The sequence below is a fragment of the Medicago truncatula genome, chromosome 5 (assembly GCF_003473485.1).
Source record: "Medicago truncatula cultivar Jemalong A17 chromosome 5, MtrunA17r5.0-ANR, whole genome shotgun sequence".
NCBI classification, from domain to species: Eukaryota; Viridiplantae; Streptophyta; class Magnoliopsida; order Fabales; family Fabaceae; genus Medicago; species Medicago truncatula.
Genome location: NC_053046.1, coordinates 20178590 through 20196841, shown reverse-complemented (window position 1 = coordinate 20196841; position 18252 = coordinate 20178590). Strand labels below are relative to the sequence as shown.

Here is an 18252-nt window from a genome sequence, read left to right as displayed (position 1 = left end):
CGAAATCACAACAAAAAAAAAACATTTTCAACATTGAATATAATGACATTTATCAATACAATGATTATATTTTTGTTGGAGTTGTGTTATTTGAACAACCATTACTTTTGATACAATCATAGATTTACAAAGAAAATGAGGTATTGACACATAAATCAAAACAATAAAGAGAAATTAAAAACATAATGTGAGTATGAGAGATAAAGTTGTCCCATTAGTTGTCATAAAATAGTTTTACAAATATCATTTCACTTTTTGTTGTATGTCATTCTTGAATTGGAGAAAAAATTAGACACGACTTAAGAGGAACAGACTTCAAGGTCTCAAACTAACACTACCAAACCGACCCAAGTAAAATTAGACACCATATATGTGTATATTTACAATTCTTATAATATAAGTTTCACTTTTACTACAAATCTTTTGTTTAATTTATTTTCTTTCTAATTTTATAAGTAACATTTTATCAATTTAAGGTTTCTGTTGGATAAAAGTATGCAATTTTAAATTTTTATATGACCATTATGTAATTGTTTATATATAAAATTTATTACAATTTTAAGCCGTTTAAAAAAATACAATTTTAATTAAATTTCTCTAAATTAAAATGCATAATCTAAATTATAAAAGATATTAATAGAGAAGAAAATTTAATTAGTTTAATAAAATTAGATAATTCAATAGCTATGTCTAAACAACAAACTTTGCAAAGGAAGGGAATTCAATTACTAACGCAAACACACACTTGGAAAATCTCTTGTACTCTTACAACATCAAACATTCCATACATAAAATATTAATATAAGTCTAACCATCATTAAACTGGTCTCTCATAAAATATTAATATAAGTCTAACCATCATTAAACTGGTCTCAGAACATAATTAGAAGAAACCGATACAAATTAGCAATATTTATAATAATTTATTTAAAACTAGGTGACACCTAAATTACTTGCTCCAGTTTGCTCCAAATCTTCATTGATATCATAGCTCTTTCATTCCTACACACATAAGCATACAAAAGAAATTAACCAGAATACTATAGTCTTAGAATATGCATGGAAATAACCACAACATAAGTATTAATTAATTCTTACAATGTTTCTTTTAGTTGCAGAAATTGAACTGGTTGGTGAATTTGGTATGTACCTAGCCCACTGTGATAAAGTTGTGTAACAAAAGTTAGTTTAAGACTGTCATAATAATTAATCTTGAAAATTTCAAGAAATAAAATACACTTTCCGATCACATTTATAAACAAAAAACAATTTTTTAGATACATTGAATAATTAATGTATTTCGTCATATTTGTAGGTCAGATACATCAATTATTCAATATATCTAAAAAGTTGTTTTTTCTTATAAATATGATTGAAGGGAGTACCATACCAGTGATAGTGATATATATATATAGTTTTGCTAGAAACCACCTATGAAGGTATCTTTTAGCAACCGGTGTGATTTCCACTTTTTAGTTATAATTTTATTAAAAGACACCTTCATAAAAATTAATTGTTGTCTTTTAGCAAATGTTCATAGAATAACTTGCTAAAAGACACCTTCATAAAAGCTGTCTTCTAGCAAAATCCATATATATATATATATATATATATATATATATATATATATATATATAACCCTAAAGTAGCCCTACACATAAATAAGAATAAGAAAATAAAAGAGGATGAAAAATGCAAACATTTTTGGCAGCAGCACTGAAAGCTTCTCGATGTGGGATCTGAGGGTTGGCTACTTTGATGCGCTGTATCTCTTCTCTGACAGATAAAAAGTATATCAAATCAAATTACTTTGTTGTAAAGTGTACAGTACTAGTAAACTATATAGTCTAGTGTATATATTTTAAACAGGGTAAGGGAATGTAACAGTGTTACCATCTTGTAGTTATGGTTGGTTAAGTCTAGTAAAATAGTGAAATAATTAAAGACAAAATACACACGCATCACTGTTTCTTTTTTTTCTTTTTTTTTTTAATTCCACTTACTTCATGAAACGGTTATATGCAGATGGGAGACGGTGCTTCTTCTCAGGTGCTGCAAAAGAAATAAAAATAACAAATTATGAAAAATGCATCTTAATATAATATATATATATATATATATATATATTTTTTTTTTTTTTTTTTTCCTGATTGGAGAGAATGGTGAAAAGGGTTGTTACGTTTGACAACAAATGGCGGTGGTCTAGGGGACAGTGACTCAGTTGATGTAGTTGGTGAAGAAGAAGATGATGGTTGGCCCTTTTTGCTACTGTAAATCCCCTGCAACAAACAAAAGTATTCTTACTTTTCTTTCTACATATTAATTATTAAAAAGGTCCAATACATATGAACAAAATTATTGAATAATATATCTAGAATATAGATGTTATTTCTCAAAAAAAAAAAAATGTTATGTTCATAATAATATTTTTTTTTTTGTAGGGTATTATTAATTAAGAAAATAATGAACCTGGAGACTGAGGGTGTGATCAACAGTTTGATTTTTGGAACTTGGTGGTCTTGTTGTGAGAAAAGAGAGGTTGCTGCAGTGACCACACTTCACTGTCACAGTATCTAGCAGCCTCTTGCATGGTATGCCAACCTACATATTTTAAGAAAATTTATAATATTTGATATATTTCATAAACTCCATATATGTAGCCAATAAAAAAAAGTTGATCTAGTGACTAAAAATTTGTCTATAAATTTCGTATAGGATACTATTTTTTTTTTTTTTAAATTAAAAAGAATAATATGAATCACTGAGAAGTTAATTAACAAGTTGAAAATGATGGATGGTTGATATATGAATGAATATCAAAGGTGAAGTATACATACAGCTAGGACAGTGTTACAGAAGTTGCAACGAACGTAACAAAGGTGTTGATCAGAAGGTGGAACCAAGTCCATGGTAACTTTCTCTTCATGGTTCATGTTTCAAAGGATGCAAAGAAAAGAGTAAGTATAGGTTTTAGTAGAGGGAGAAGATTTTTGAGATAGGAAATTGTAAAGATAAGTGGAGTGATATATAGGAATAGGAATAGGAATAGGAGGAAGAAAGGTAAGGTCAAAAAGAAGAGATGGTTTTACCACTTAGTCTTATAGTACAATTTGCTGCATTTTATTGCATGCTTTATTTGCAGACATGAGCAGCACAATACACTGACATTAATTAAACCAACCAGAATTGCCTATGTATTGTTGTTACTATATATATATATATATATAATATTATATCAGTTTTATAATGCACCCCAAAATGATCTTGAGAAGTAAACTAAAACATTAGTAATCACTTATATATTATTGATCATGAAAATCAGCATTGAATTGGTAAGCCTTAAATAACTTTTTTGTTCTATCATGCATATATATACATATTTTCTGGTTTTAGTCCCGATATATAATAAGTATTTGTTCCTTCTGGTCCATACATTTTTATTTTTATTTGGTAGCAGAACAAAAATATATATTTATATATTTTTTTTTAAAAAAAAACATATTTATAATTGAATGAGAATACAATCAGTGCTAAATGCAAGTGCAAAAAGAAAAGCTATCCTTTGTGGATACATTAATTAGAGGATTAATATACCACTCGTAATCAAGATACGATGAGTGTTATAAACATTCTCTTTTTAACACTCTCTCTAACACCCAACTTTAGAATTTCACCAAAAAGGAGAGTGAATATTATAGAGAATGCTAGAAAGAGAGTGTTATGAGCATTTCTCTCAATATAATAGCCTACTTTTACCGTAATCAGGAACCACTTCTAAGGCTAACCTTAATCAGTTTGATTACTATTAGAAGTTGGTAATTAGGGAGCAGTAAGTTGGTAGGGTTTTTTTTTTTTTTTTAAAAAAAAAAAATAAAAAATTGGTAAGAGGGATATTTTTTGAATTTTTGTTCAAGAAACCAAACTAATCCACCGAAATTGATATTGGGAAGAATCGTACATGAGACTTTGAGAGGAGCATACTCTAATGTCTCAAGTCAACACCACCAGACCAACTCAAGTAGGTTGAGGGAAGAGGAAATATTTATTAATAAATGACACTAATAACTATTTGGCTTAAATGCAATTTTGGCCCCGCTATTTTAAAAAAAATGAAGTTTTGATCCCCCTATTTTAAAAATCAACATTTTAGCCCCCTATTTTTTATTTTCTTGAGTTTTGATCCCTCACTCCACTTTAGATCCAATTTTGATGATGTGGTCTTGTAACAAATTATGTGGCAGGGCTTATGTGGACAAAATTATTGTACATGTCAATATTAATTTATTTAATTCACTAATAAACATGTTAAAACAAAAATACAATTCCTTTATTATTATTTTAAAAATAATAAAATTTAGGTTTAATTGCACTTTTGGTCCTCGTATTTTGACCAGCTTACGAAAATGGTCATGTCTCTTTCAAATCGAACAAAATCGTCCCTAAACTATCATGGTTGTTGTAGTTTTAGTCCTACCCCCTATTTTCACCTCCAAAAATGCTGATGTGTCAGAATTTTAACTTATGTGGCCAAAAGAAAAACCTATGTGACAATGCATATTTGGATAATATCATTTATAAATTCATCAAATTATTTTTAGAAATATGGAAAAACGTTTTATCATTTTCAGAAATTAGAATGAATTAAAAATTAAAATATATAAGTAGGAGACAATATAGAAACCCTAGATTCCCTAAATTCCCAAATCGATTTGCTCTCCTTTCCAAATACGAATCCAAAAAACGAAAAAATCTTCTTCTTCCTTGCTTCCATCTACCTAATTCGACCATGGCAGAGAAGGGTAAAGAGAAAACTGGAGATGGACCATCATGGTGGAACCAAGACCACAATCCAAAATACTGTTTCAGGTATGTAACATGTCTTAGAAATTAGGGTTTTTTGATTTGTGTGAAGAATGAAGTAGATTCCTTGTACCCGCACACTTTATTCCTTGTTTATTTCATGGTTAAGCATATTAATGATGTACCCACATACTTTAATGTTTGTTTGTGTCATGGTTCAGAATATTTATGAGGTTCTTTATGAGATTCCTTGAACCCACTTGCGTAAAATTTGTGTTGTGTTGCTGTCTATTATGTGTGTATTGTGTCTTTTTGTTGGATGTTATTTTATTGTTGACAAAATGTTGTGGTTGTGATATACACAGGCCAAGTGAGTACCAAGAGTTGAAGTTATGTATTAACCATGTGGGTAGATTTGTAACTTTCCCTGTCAAGCTGTATGTGGAGGGTTGTGCATATGAGAGGGAAGACAATGTTGATGTTGATATGCTGAACTATGAGGACATTAAAAACTGGTCCTTAGTTTTGGATATTTGAAGATCAAGTGCTTGTAGTACCAACACCCAAGATTCCCATTTCAACATGGACTAAAGCCAGTAAACAATGATAGGGAACTGTTGGAGCTTGTTGTAGATGCTAAAGGGTGTATTGTGGTTTAAATTTTTATTGAACATAAAGTAGATATTCCAAAGGTAGTGATTTTAGTGATGAAGGTCCTTTGGTTGATGAGCTTAGGAACGATGGAGGTGGTGGTTCTTCTAATGTTGAAGAAGTTGTTATGGAGGAGGTTAGAACTGAGTTTAGGAATGATGAAGGTGGTGGTTCTACTGATGTTGACGAAGTTGTTATGGAGGAGGTTAGAAGTGATGGTGAGAAAGAATCAGAGAACAATGATGGTGAGACATTTGCTGATGTGAACAATGAAGGTGAGAAAGAATATGCCTCCTATGCTGAGAGTGAAGAGAATAATGGAGCAAGAGCTAAAGAAGTAAAGAAGGATGCTGAAAATGAAGGGATTGCTGAGGTCAGAAATGAAGATGTTGGGAAAGAAGGAAATGTTGAGGTTCCAAATGATGAAGATGGTTATGTTAGTGAAGAAGATGAAGACTATGGTTATGTTGAGGGTGAAAGTGAATATGACACTGACTTTGATATTGGTGTTGATAGAGAATAATAATGGGATTGGACACATGAGTTACCTAGTGAGACATTTGCTGGCAGTAATCAAGATGGTGATAAAGGAAATAGGGCATAAGTTGTCTACGAAGAGTCTGATCAAGATGAGAGTGATTTACAAACTCTAGTTGAAAGTGATGATGAAGTGGTTCACAAAAGGAAATTTCAATCTTTCAAAGTTCCTGAAAAGGGTGATCCTGTTAGGTTTGAGTTGGGGATACAGTTTTCTTCAAAGGCCCTTCTTAAGGATGTTGTCAAGGACCATGCTATGGAAACAAGGACAAATCTATGGTTCAATAAAAATGATGCCGTTAGGGTGGTTGTGAAGTGTCTTCCTACTTGCCCATTTCACATGTTAGTTGCTAAAAGGAGTGGAAGTCAGTATTGGCAAGCTACAAGCTTCAAACCAGATCATAAATGTGTTAGGCCTGCTGGGAATAAACAAGCAAAAACTGAATGGCTAGAAAATAAGTGTATTCCATTGATTAGGCACACTCCTCACATCAAACCAAGTGGTTTGGTTACTGAGGCATTTGACTGATGTAATGTTAATATCAACCCTTTTTATGCATATAGGGAAAGAAGAAAAAAAAACGAGCAATGGAGTTGCTAGAAGGTGCTGGTAGTGAACAATATGCACATTTAAGGAGCTATGCTGAAGATAATAGAAGGACAAATCCTAATAGCATAGTGATAATCACATGTGGGACATCAGAAATAAGACATGTATTTGAGAGGAAAAACATTTGTCTGGAAGCTTGTAAGGTTGCATTTGCTACCATATGTAGACCATTAATTGGGTTGGATGCATGTTTCTTGAAAGGTGATCATGTTGGTAAGTTTATAGCAGTTGTTGGTAAGGATGGAAACAACCAGATAATACCTATTACATATGTTGTGGTTGAATCTAAAACAAGAGATTCTTGGAAGTGGTTTGTTGACTTATTGTTGGAAGACTTGAACCAAACACTGCCTAAACAATATGCTTTTATTTTTGACCAGCAAAAGGTATGTAACTAGAATTGCCTATTAATTTGTAACTGCTATTTTTAAATGCATTTTTGTAATTGTAAGTATGTGATAATACACGGACTTGTGGAGGTAATGAAGGGACTAGGTGAGACTGTAGAACACAAATTCTGTGTTAAGCATCTATATGGGAATTGGAATAAGAGATTCCCAGGAGCACACATGAAAGAGTTGTTATGGAAAGCTTCTAGAGCTACTACTGTTCCAGATTTTAACCATGCAATGCAGAAAATGAAGGATATAAATGAAGAGGCTTACAATGAAATGGCTAAGGTTCCACCTGTGCAATGGTCAAGATCAACATTTAGCACAAATACTCAAAGTGATCTGCAGGTTAACAACATGTGTGAAGCTTATGATAGAGCTATTCTTAATTTAAGGGAGAAACCAGTAATTACTTTACTTAAGGGTGTGAAGCATTATATAACTGTGAGGATTGTGAAGCAAAGGCAGATGCTTGAAAGGTCCAATGGTGATATATGTCCTAAGATTCAAGTAATTATTGAGAAAAACAAAAGAGTTGTAGGGGGTGGAAGGCAACTTGGCATAGTGATGTGGAAATGGCTAAGTTTAGTGTATCAAATGAGATTGATACATATATTGTTAATCTGGCAGAAAAGACATGTGCTTATCGTAAGTGGGACCTAACTGGTATACCTTGTGCACATGCTATTGTCAACATTTGGCACAATGGTTTACATGTTGAAAACTTTATGGCATCTTACTATAGGTATATATATTGTCTCTAATATTTATTTGTTTGGATCTGTATTTATTTGTCTACATCTGGTATAAATAATCTAACTAGCAATGTTTTAAATTTTTGGTGTCAATGTTTTGTTGTAGGAAAACACAATGCTTAGCTACTTCCTCTCACATTGTGCTACGTTCAACTGGACCAAAACTTTGGAAAGTCACAAATGATGAATACATAAATCTACCAGTCATGAGAAGGGCACCAAGAAGACCCAAAAAACTTAGGAACGAGTCCAATGATGAGCCAATCAATCATCGTGTGCTACCAAGACAGTTTAAGACAGTAAAATGCATGAAATGTAACAAGTTTGGACACAACAGTAAGACATTTAAAGGCAAGAATGCTGCTGGCAGGAAGATTTCAAAGGGTGGAAACAAGCTGAAAAAGACAAAAGAGAAGGTTGCTAATTTTAGGTTGAAAATGGCAAAAGAAGGCACAAGTGGACCATTTGTGCAGTCTACAAGCCCAAGTGGACCATTTGTGTATGGTGTAGGCCCAAATGGACCACATGTGAATGATGCAGGCCCATCTGTGAAGGTTTTTGGTGTTAGGCAGAAAAGGATGAAACAGAAGACCAAGGCTAGGGAGGTTGAGGTTGTTGTGTCTCAGGGATCACAAGCTCCATAGACACAACAATCTCAAAATTAGATTAGCCTTATCTTAATTTTTTGGTTAACTTTGATGTAATATTTAGGTTTATAGTGTTGTGATGTCAATGTATGCTCCACAAACATATGGTTTTTTTACTCAAATTATGGTACTATTTTCATGATGTAATGACAATTATGTTTGATATTTATCTAATTTCACTTAATCAATGTATGGTTGCAAAATTATCTACTTATGTGAATTTTATGTTGGGTTTAATTCAAGTTTTACTTAATTGTGTATGATTATTTCATTTATGTAAGCAAATACTGTCCTTTTTTTGTGTGTAAATATAAGAGGACCAATTTTGCAATATAGATAAAATATGAGGACTAAAAGTGCAAACACTGCCTAATATGCCCTCTGTTATGCTGTTTTTGCATACCTGACTTATGCCATTCCTTATCAGTGCTCTGTTATGCTGTTTTTGAGTGAATCAACATCAGTTTTAACATCAATTTATAGGCAAAACACTTCATTTCATTCATAACTAGTTCAAATTACAACAAACAACTCGAGATTTAACTTGAACAAGACAACATAAACAACAACACAAAACACATAAACAACAACACCTAAACATTTTTAACACTTATAATTCCATAATTCCTTCAAGCCTTCATTTTTAGCACTACTAGTTCCTCTTCAAGCCTTCAACATAATAATACAGAGCAATACCATAATGACCACAACAACTACAACAAGAAATCCTTGGCAAAACTTTAGATTCTTTTTCAAATCCTCATCTTGTTTCAGCTTCATATTATCCTTCTTCTTAAGTTAATCAATTCTCTTCATTAAAGACAATATCACCTCCTTTGCACGACCATAAATTTCTTCATCGTACCAATTGAACAAACTACATCCCTTTCGTCCCTGCAACTGCATTGACAAACAAATAACACATTTTTAATTCTTGGTTTCAACTTATGCTCATACTTTCATTTCAAAGAATTTGGGATTTTCCTTGTATAAGCCACATCCATTAAACCTACAGTCTGGATTCTCAGTTGTCCATGCAGTAGTAAGAGGTGAATCAAGATCACAAAAGCAACAAACATCTCTTCTTCGTGATGCACAACTGTTACTGGACACAATATATTGTGACCTTTTCGATTTTGGTGGAAGAAGAAAAATTGGAATAAATTGAAGAAGAAAACGAGGAGGAAGAAGACAGAAAGTAGCGAAAACAAGGAAGGAGAAAACGATGAGGAAGAACGAATTGAGAAAGAAGATAATTTCTGAATGGATTGAAACTCAATTTGAGAATTAGGTTTCATGTCTTTTATTTCAGATTAAATTTCCTATTTAATTGTTTTTTTTTAATATTTGAAATTATTAAATTGTATTTTGAAATTCAAAAAACCTGTTTTAATGACATGTAAATTGTATTTTGATTTAGGGTCGATTTTGTTTGATTTGAAAGAGGCGGGACCATTTTCATGAGCTAGTCAAAATGTGAGGACCAAAAGTAAAATTAAACCTAAAATTTAAATAATCTAAAAGTTCCACTTCTCTTTCTTCATCCATTGTGTTCATCATCTTCATCCTTTTAACCCTCATCTTCATAAAAAGTCCAGAAAATTCAAAAAACATCTTCATCTAAATCAATAAAATCAAACAAATCAAAATTACTTTCAATAAGTCTAAATTACAACCCCCTCTTATGTTTTTAATAAGTCTAAATTAGTGAATATGTTTTTAATTTGTTTGAGATTATTGATTTTGATGAAAATATTTTTGAATCTTATGAGTTCATCTATGAAACACGAACACAATCAAGAACACCAGACACAACACTAACAAGAACACGTCGACACCGATAAAATTTTAAAAAAAGACATAATTCAAAGTATTTACAAGTGTCGATTTCGTGTCGGTATCGGATACGACCCGTGTCGAACATCGAAACACTTCTCCAATTAGAAGTGTCCGTGCAACATAGGTTCATTGATGAAGATGAGGGTTATGAGGATGCAAATGATGAACCGAAAGAGAAGTGGAATTTTAGGTTATTTAAATTTTGTTATTTATTAAAAAAAATAAAGGAGTTGTTTTTTAGTAAATTAAATGAATTAATAATGACATGTATAATAATTTTGTCCACATAAGCGCTGCCACATAATTAGTTATGAGGCCACATCGTCAAAATTGGCTTCAAGATGGTTTAGAGGATCAAAATTCAAGAAAATTTGAAATAGGGGATCAAAATGTTGATTTTCAAAATAAGGGGATGAAAACTCCATTTTTTTTTTAAAATAGGAGGACTAAAAGTACATTTAAGTCTAACTATTTTACAACCAGACTTTAAAATAATAATTATAAGAGTAAATTACACTTCCCTCCCTTAAGAAATGTTTGAATTAAACTCACATCCCCTCTTATGTTAAAATATACACTCCTCTCCCTTGAAAAGTAAAATTTATACTCATCTCCTCTTTGAGATGCTTGGATTGCAATCTCCTCCCTTAATAATTAAATATGTTCAACACTTTAATCTATTTTAACAAAAATAAATATTTGTATGATATATACTAATTTTGAACCGCCATTTAAAAATAAATAAATTCATTTCATTATAATGTAAAAGTTATTGATAATTAAATTTAAATATTTTTTATTAATTATAATTTAGAGTATAAAATTCATTTCTAAGTGATCATGCTTTATCGACTTTCGTAGTTTTTCACATATTTTAATTTTATTTTAGTTCGTTTCATATTTTATAATAGGGTTTAAAACTATATGTTAATGAAAGTGTGAATAAAAAATAGGAAAAATATGTATTTAAATTTTGATTATATTAAAGTGGACACGCAATACTATTTTTCTTCGAAATGTGTTATATTAGTTTTTTTTTTTTATGGATTATTAGAACTAAAAAAAATTATTGCGAGGAGTAAAGTGTAGATTTTAACATAAGAGGAGAGATAAATGTAATTCAAACTTCTCTCGAGGGAGGAGAGTGAAATGTTTTCTAATATGTTTTGAATAAGAAGGGAGATAAGTGTATATTTTAACATAAGAGAGGAGAGTATTGTAATTCAAGCATCTTTAAAAAAATAAGAGTGCAATTTACTCTAATTATAAATTGTTACCCTCGAGTAGCAGTTGATTCTCTCTATATAGGAGGCTGTCATCTGATGTAAAATCATATTATTTTTTTTGGAAATTACGGCATCATTTGGCCTGACTTTTTTACAGTCTAAATACAACTTCAAAACAAAGTTAAAATTAAGGGTTTTATGAAAGAAGTTAAAGTTGTTTGATTACTTTATTATTTTTAGTTTTACAACTATTTTTAAGTTAAAAATTGTTTGACAAAATATTGTACAAAGTTTTAGCCTACCTTTATATATCACAATATTCTCCATAAAAATGTAAAATAGCCCGACCATACGGTACTACGCAAAACAACTGGTATCTTATAAGATTAATGCATAATCTTGATATACACCAAAATTTTAGGATTTTTTTTTATGATAAAATTTTAGGAAACTTGAAAACTAACTATTTTTTGTTCAACATTATGCTACAAAGTTTCCTTCAACTAACTATTTTTTTTTTTCAAATTTCAAAACAAAAATTGTTTTTTTTTTTTTTGTTGGTGTCTGTGGTAAGTTCACAAGAACAAAACAAAAATCGAAGTACGAATTTTACCAAAAAAAAAACAAAAAATACGACCGAAAACAACATAAAAAGGCTGATAAACTTCCCGCCGGTACTTATAAAGTGGTAAATATCGTCATAAAAATGATAGGTGATGCAAGTTTTTTTTTTTTTTTTTTTTTTGTGGTGGTTGGGGTTCGAATCCTGCACCTTGCATATATTATGCATTATCCATACCAACTGAGTTAACCTCACGTGGATATAGGTGATGCAACTTAAGTTTAGTGAAGACATTCTCCTAAATATTTCTCCTAATATTTTTTTAGTGAAGACATTAATAAAACGATCCATAATCATTTATAAGTACTAGCTAGCATTTTACAGCCCTACTTTTTCAACCATAGCTAGCATGGATTCTTTTTAATTAAGTATCCATACTTAAAGGGTGGGCTTCTAATTCCGATGAGCTTCATTACAACCCACTTTAGTAGTTGGGGGAAATCACATCTTAGACATATATGGATGGGGTAGCATAGAGGGATATGGGAAGAAACTTGAATTAGCAATGCATTTATGATAATTGGACAATCCCTATCTCTTCTTTGCCTCATATGAAAGTGATCAATGTAGGAACATTATGGGTTGCAATTTGTGGGAAGACAATCAATACCATCAAAAGAAAGTTTCTTTTTTGACAAGATCAAAAGAAAGTTATTTTGGAAACTTTTTTATATATACTAGGGTTTGCTCGAGGTACGTATGAAAATAATAATATATATAAACCTTGTACGTTATTTTTTTGTTTTTAGCATGAATATCTCACCAAAATAATTCTTCTTTCTCTAATAAGGCGGCCCTAATTTTTCTCCCTAAGTTTTCTCTTCTAGTGTTTTCATCGAGGGGTAGTTTTTGGTCAATTTTTGACCTGAAATCATCCATCTACTTCTTTTTCTCTCTATTTCAATCTAAATAAGTGATTTTCACATAGATCTAGGTTTTTTTCTTCATTATTTTGCCATCTGAGTGTGGCAGCGTGTTGTTCGTCGTCTTGTGCGACATTATTGATTTTCCGTCTTGTTGCGGTGTTCATTTGATTCATATTGAAGTATCGATTATTCAATCAAAGATTTGCGCGTCAACGTTGTAGATCCGGAAACGTGGGTATTCCGGTCACTTTAATTTTATCATATATTTTTGTAGGCATTATGTCGTTATATGTTATTAACTTGGATGATGTGAGTTTGTTCACAGATTCATCATTTACGTTTTTAGCGATGTTGAATGATATAATCTATCGATTTGAATTAATGAATATCGTTTTGTTTTTTTTTTTAAAAATAAAATAAAATAACCATGCACGTTATATATTGTCACAAAAATAAATTAACTTGTACTTTACTTATATATATCTCCTATTTCATTTCTCTTTTGTTACATCAACTACATTATATCTTTTAATACTGGTCTTGTTTTTTCACTATATGATTTCCAAATGAAAACACCACAATAAATGTACAAATTAAGACTCAACACAAAGAAGTTAACTTTAGTGAAAACATTTTCCTCAAAAATACTTTAGTGAAGACATTAACAAGAACGAAAACATATTTGAGAAATTCTTATTGAACTCTTACCCAACACATCATTTTTACATCCAACTAATTAAAATCAAACACCTCATTAAAATAAAATAAAAAATTAATATCAGAATCTTTGTCATTATTTTTAATATTTCTCTCTCCTTTTTCCACTTTTTTTAACCGACAAGAACCACCCACCACCATTTATGTTTCCATTTCCTTAGCTAAAATCACACTTTTTTTTAAAGTTAATAACATGTGTCATATTTTTATTGTTGGGTGTAAGAAAAATGTGTTGGATGAGAGTTTATGCAAGAATATCTCAATACATTTTTAATAGATTATCTAACTAAGAAATTAAGAAACCGTCCTCGTGAGCATAACTTATTTGGTATCAACATTGCGATATACAAGGGCCAGGGCTGAAACCCCAAATTCATCACTTATTCACCTTAATAGTGTGAATTTCTAACTACTAAACTACTTGGAAAAAAAACCAATACGATTTGAATTTATTATGAATAGTTCTTGTTTCCAATAGAGGGAATGGTTGGGTGACTTGAGCTTTTTTATGGTTTTTCCTCAAATTGTTTGGGCTTGTTGGAGGGGAAGTATTATTTATACCTAATCTTTTGTTGAAGCTATAATACCATTTGTACTTATCTCAACTGTTCTATTTTTTGGTCAAGATCTCAACTGTTTATTTAATGAAATTTTGCTATTAAAAAAAATACATCCTTGACTTCAAATTTTGCTATTAAAAAAAACAATACAATCCTTGACTTTTCCACCAAGTAGATAGTTTTTTACTCTTCACTAGTTGATCAAAATTAGATCAGGAAAGGAAAAATTTTAACCCTTTAATTTGCACGTTGATCAAAAACAAAAATTAGAAGCCTAAAATAATATTTCATGGATGGTTTTGAAAATATATTTTTAAAAGGATTTAATATTTTTTTGTTATAAAGAAGATTGAATAATTCTCAAAACATAAAAAATTCATAACATAATTTTCGTTCTATCATTTCAACCTTAATTCTACATGCAAAATAAAAACCTTCTAAATGCAAACTAAAATAATGTAAGAACATTGTTGAGTAGAATTTATTTTCCCTAGTCTCTGTGTGTGATTAGGGTAATAGTTTAATACCCTAATCTTAAGGGGCGTTCGAATTCTCTAAATAAATGGTAAAATGATAAGTATTGACTTTGATTAATCAAAATATCTTGGTTCATGATTTTTTTAAATTAATTTTTAGTTTTTGATTTCTCTTCGAATTGATTTTCAGTAGCTAGAATTTGTAACTTTTGATTTAAACATATTTTTTATATTTAATTTTTTTTGTCCAATTCAATTTTAGAGGAATGTACCATAACCAAACAAACAAAAAACCACGTGAGAGATTTGAATCCATTATAAGACCAATCTACAAGAGACAGTGACAATTGGTTTCAGTCAAAAAAATAAAATAAATGAAAATTGTTTGTCTTATGAACTATCTTATCTCCCAACCAAACAAACTCAAGTATCGACATCACTTTATTTTTTTGGGAATATCACATTATTTACTCTCAAAATCAAGTTGGTGAATACATATATTAGGGCATGTTGATTGCATCTAATCAACTATAATAGACGTACTTGAACAAAATGCAATGTATGCAAAATGGTGTATATTTTCAGTTTCTAACCAGTAGTAATCTACAACATATATAAGAGACCAATGCAGCTTTTTTTTCCGCTTTCGCACCAGTTTCCGACTCACCAAAGGTGGACGACTAATCCGACTCATGCGTAGAGGCATGCGCACTGGTCAAGTGTTGTTCGTCCTGAGTTACGACCCCGGTATTCCCCGAGTACGTCCTTAGAATGAGCTCCTTGCCACCAGAGCCCAAACAACTTGGTTGAGACCAATGCAAGTTTATATTATATATAATAAAAAAGTGTAAAATAAGAATAATGAGAAGATAGAAAAAGATGAATCCACAGAGAAGCTTGAAAGCATGATATCAGGAGAAGGTTAATAAAATGAACAGAAAAAATATAGTGAAAAAAAGGGGCCCTGTGATGAAATCCCCCTTTTAGTGGGTGCAGCTCTTGAAGAAGAAAAATGAGAGTGACACATGATATAGTCACATGTCAAAGTCATGGCAGAAAATGTGAGAAGCCAGGAGATGGGGTTTTTGTTGTAATGTCTTTTATTGATGTGACGATTCCACAAATTACCAAAAAAAGAAACAAAATTTCTATTTCTTAACTTTAGGCCCCTACCTTTCTCATCTATATTAAAACTATTTTCATTAGGGGTCCCTTTTGTCATTGAGTCCTATGAAAATGCCAGTGATAATGCTCAACACAAAATTCAATATTCAATATTCAACATTCAAAAAGTTGATATCAATGTGGATTTTTTGGGTTCTAGAGATTCTTTTGTCTTGTTTTTAATTTGTAAAATTGTATAGCACAAACAACACGAACACCTCCTTTCACTTTCACATCATGTTTCCTACGTTTAGTTCTGTTCATTAACTTATTTGTATACAATCATTTGATCTATTGTTACACCAACTTGTTATCTATATTGGGATATTGAGACACTACACCTTCTTTTCCCCTTCTTCTACGATAAACAAGAATTCCTTTCTTTTCATAAAACATTTATTGTTGTCTACTTTCATTAGCCACATACACTTCTTCTTCTGATAGGTCAATGTGAAAAGGATACTGACAAAACATGTCAAATAATAATGATCTTTCTTAAACTATATTAGTATATATTATGTGTGTTAAACGTGGTTATATATACATATCTTGTCTTGTAATAAAAGAACTAACACAATCTACAATGGAAGATTTTCTAAAACATACTTGTTTGTTTATTTTAGATTGAAATCAACCCAAAATCAATAATATTGCATGCATGTTTTGGAAAATAATGTCACTTTTGAAAAAATATTGAAATTGATTTTATTCAAGTCAAGATGAATGATGATGAGATTGTATGTATCAAACTAATAAATATAATTTGGGAGGAAAATCAATTCCTTATTCATACCCACATCAAATTGATGTGAGCATCAATTTGCTAACAAGATATTTACAACGAGGACGCAAAATAATCTTGGTAAGAATATTTGTATCTCCATGAGAGGGACTTCTTTCACTACAATCGGAGATTATAGTACAAGGTATTTACCTCAAAATTTTATGAAGTATCAATCTTATCAAGTCCATTACCTCGATCGCTTACCCAACGCGAACCATGATACTCACATCACTTACCTTATCGACAATTATCCTGACTTATAAGTCTACTCGGTGTTCTAACACATGTGAGGTCCAATGTGTGAATGTGAGAAAAGACAAGGGGTGTTGAATTGTGTTTTCTTTAAACAAAATAAAATATGAGAGAGAGACATAAACAATTATCTTAGTTCATCTCAGAATTCGAGGTTAGTTTAGTCCCTTGCGCTTCCAAAGGAATTTTCACTTTAACCACACAAGATTAAAATTACATAGACAAAAAAGTCTAAGATTCTCCTCCCTCGTATAGGAGGACAACTACAATCAGATTTTACAAATAAATTTCGATACTTTACACTTTGTACTCATAGAGTGGTAAATTGACTATGACTCAAATGACTTTTGACACTTAAGAAATTCTAAGATATGAAAGTTTATAATAATTTTTCTAAGTGTTTATGCGCTATATAATTTGACAGTGTTTTTACACTTGTTAAAACTACGTGGAGTATCTTAAGTTGTTCAAACTTCTAAGGTCATTAATTAGGAGAGACTAATAAAGTCGTTGTTTGAAGAGGTGTCATCACATAAATCGTCCTTGAGAAGATTTGATCAAGTTTGAAATAAAAGGTTGTTTCTCTTTAATGGATAATTCTGTTAAAACACCCTTGAATCTCACATACGATATTTAATATAAATAAGACAATTATTCGTGTGTATAACAGACTTGGAAAAAAAAAAATATAAAGCAGACACAACAAAAATATTATAGAGGAACACATATTTTGTAGCATGGCCTTTTCTTTCAATAAATAAACTATATTTTATACGATATTTTTTTAGAGAATTTTATACAATTCTTAATAGTAAAAATGGGGAAAGCTGATATGGATCCGATTCAACGGTAGACCCTCAAATTTTTAGTTAATTTTAATAAAATATTATTTTTGTTTCTCCATTTTTATTATTATAAAATATATTTCTTTTTTATTAAAAATGGTTAAAGTTAGTTATTATCGATGTTATTTATCATGTGTTATATTTTTGCCATCCTTAATGAATTTTTTTGGCTCAGTCCCTGGCTCCCAAGACACCAATTAACATTTCCACACACATATATATCAATTACTTGGGGTGGGTGTGAGGTCGCTAAAAAAATTGCTTGGATTAAATGGGATTTTGTGTGCTTACCTTTGAATAGTGGTGGTTTGGGGGTTCGGAGGTTAGGGGAATTTAATTTGTCGTTATTGGGGAAGTGGTGTTGGAGGATGTTGGTAGATAAGGAAGGGTTGTGGTATCGTGTCCTAAAGGCTAGGTATGGGGAGGTAGGTGGGTGGATTAAGGATGGAGATCGAAATTCTTCTAGGTGGTGGAGGTCGATCTCTAATGTGAGGGAAGGTGGTGGGTTG

The 18252-nt window shown here is 30.9% G+C and overlaps 1 protein-coding gene across 1 annotated transcript; it reads right to left on the bottom strand.

Annotated features, from left to right (window-relative positions):
* Positions 1-703: 703 nt before the first annotated feature.
* On the bottom strand, positions 704-3168 carry LOC11432078 (protein CRABS CLAW). Its single transcript, XM_024784812.2, has 7 exons — positions 2838-3168; positions 2470-2601; positions 2180-2279; positions 2004-2052; positions 1701-1776; positions 1099-1158; positions 704-1002 (listed from the first exon to the last, which is right to left on the bottom strand). The coding sequence occupies exons 1-7, from the start codon at positions 2931-2933 to the stop codon at positions 997-999; spliced, it is 519 nt and encodes a 172-aa protein (XP_024640580.1). The 5' UTR covers positions 2934-3168; the 3' UTR covers positions 704-996.
* Between the last annotated feature and the right edge of the window lie 15084 nt (positions 3169-18252).

What these genes read in the sequence shown, in the direction of transcription:
- LOC11432078 (XM_024784812.2), bottom strand. Translation starts at nt 2,933, where the DNA reads ATGAACCATGAAGAGAAAGTTACCATGGACTTGGTTCCACCTTCTGAT. An exon ending in TCTGTAACACTGTCCTAGCT is followed by an intron (nt 2,602 to 2,837) that starts GTATGTATACTT and finishes TAAAATATGTAG; the next exon opens with GTTGGCATACCATGCAAGAG. An exon ending in GCATATAACCGTTTCATGAA is followed by an intron (nt 1,777 to 2,003) that starts GTAAGTGGAATT and finishes TTTATCTGTCAG; the next exon opens with AGAAGAGATACAGCGCATCA.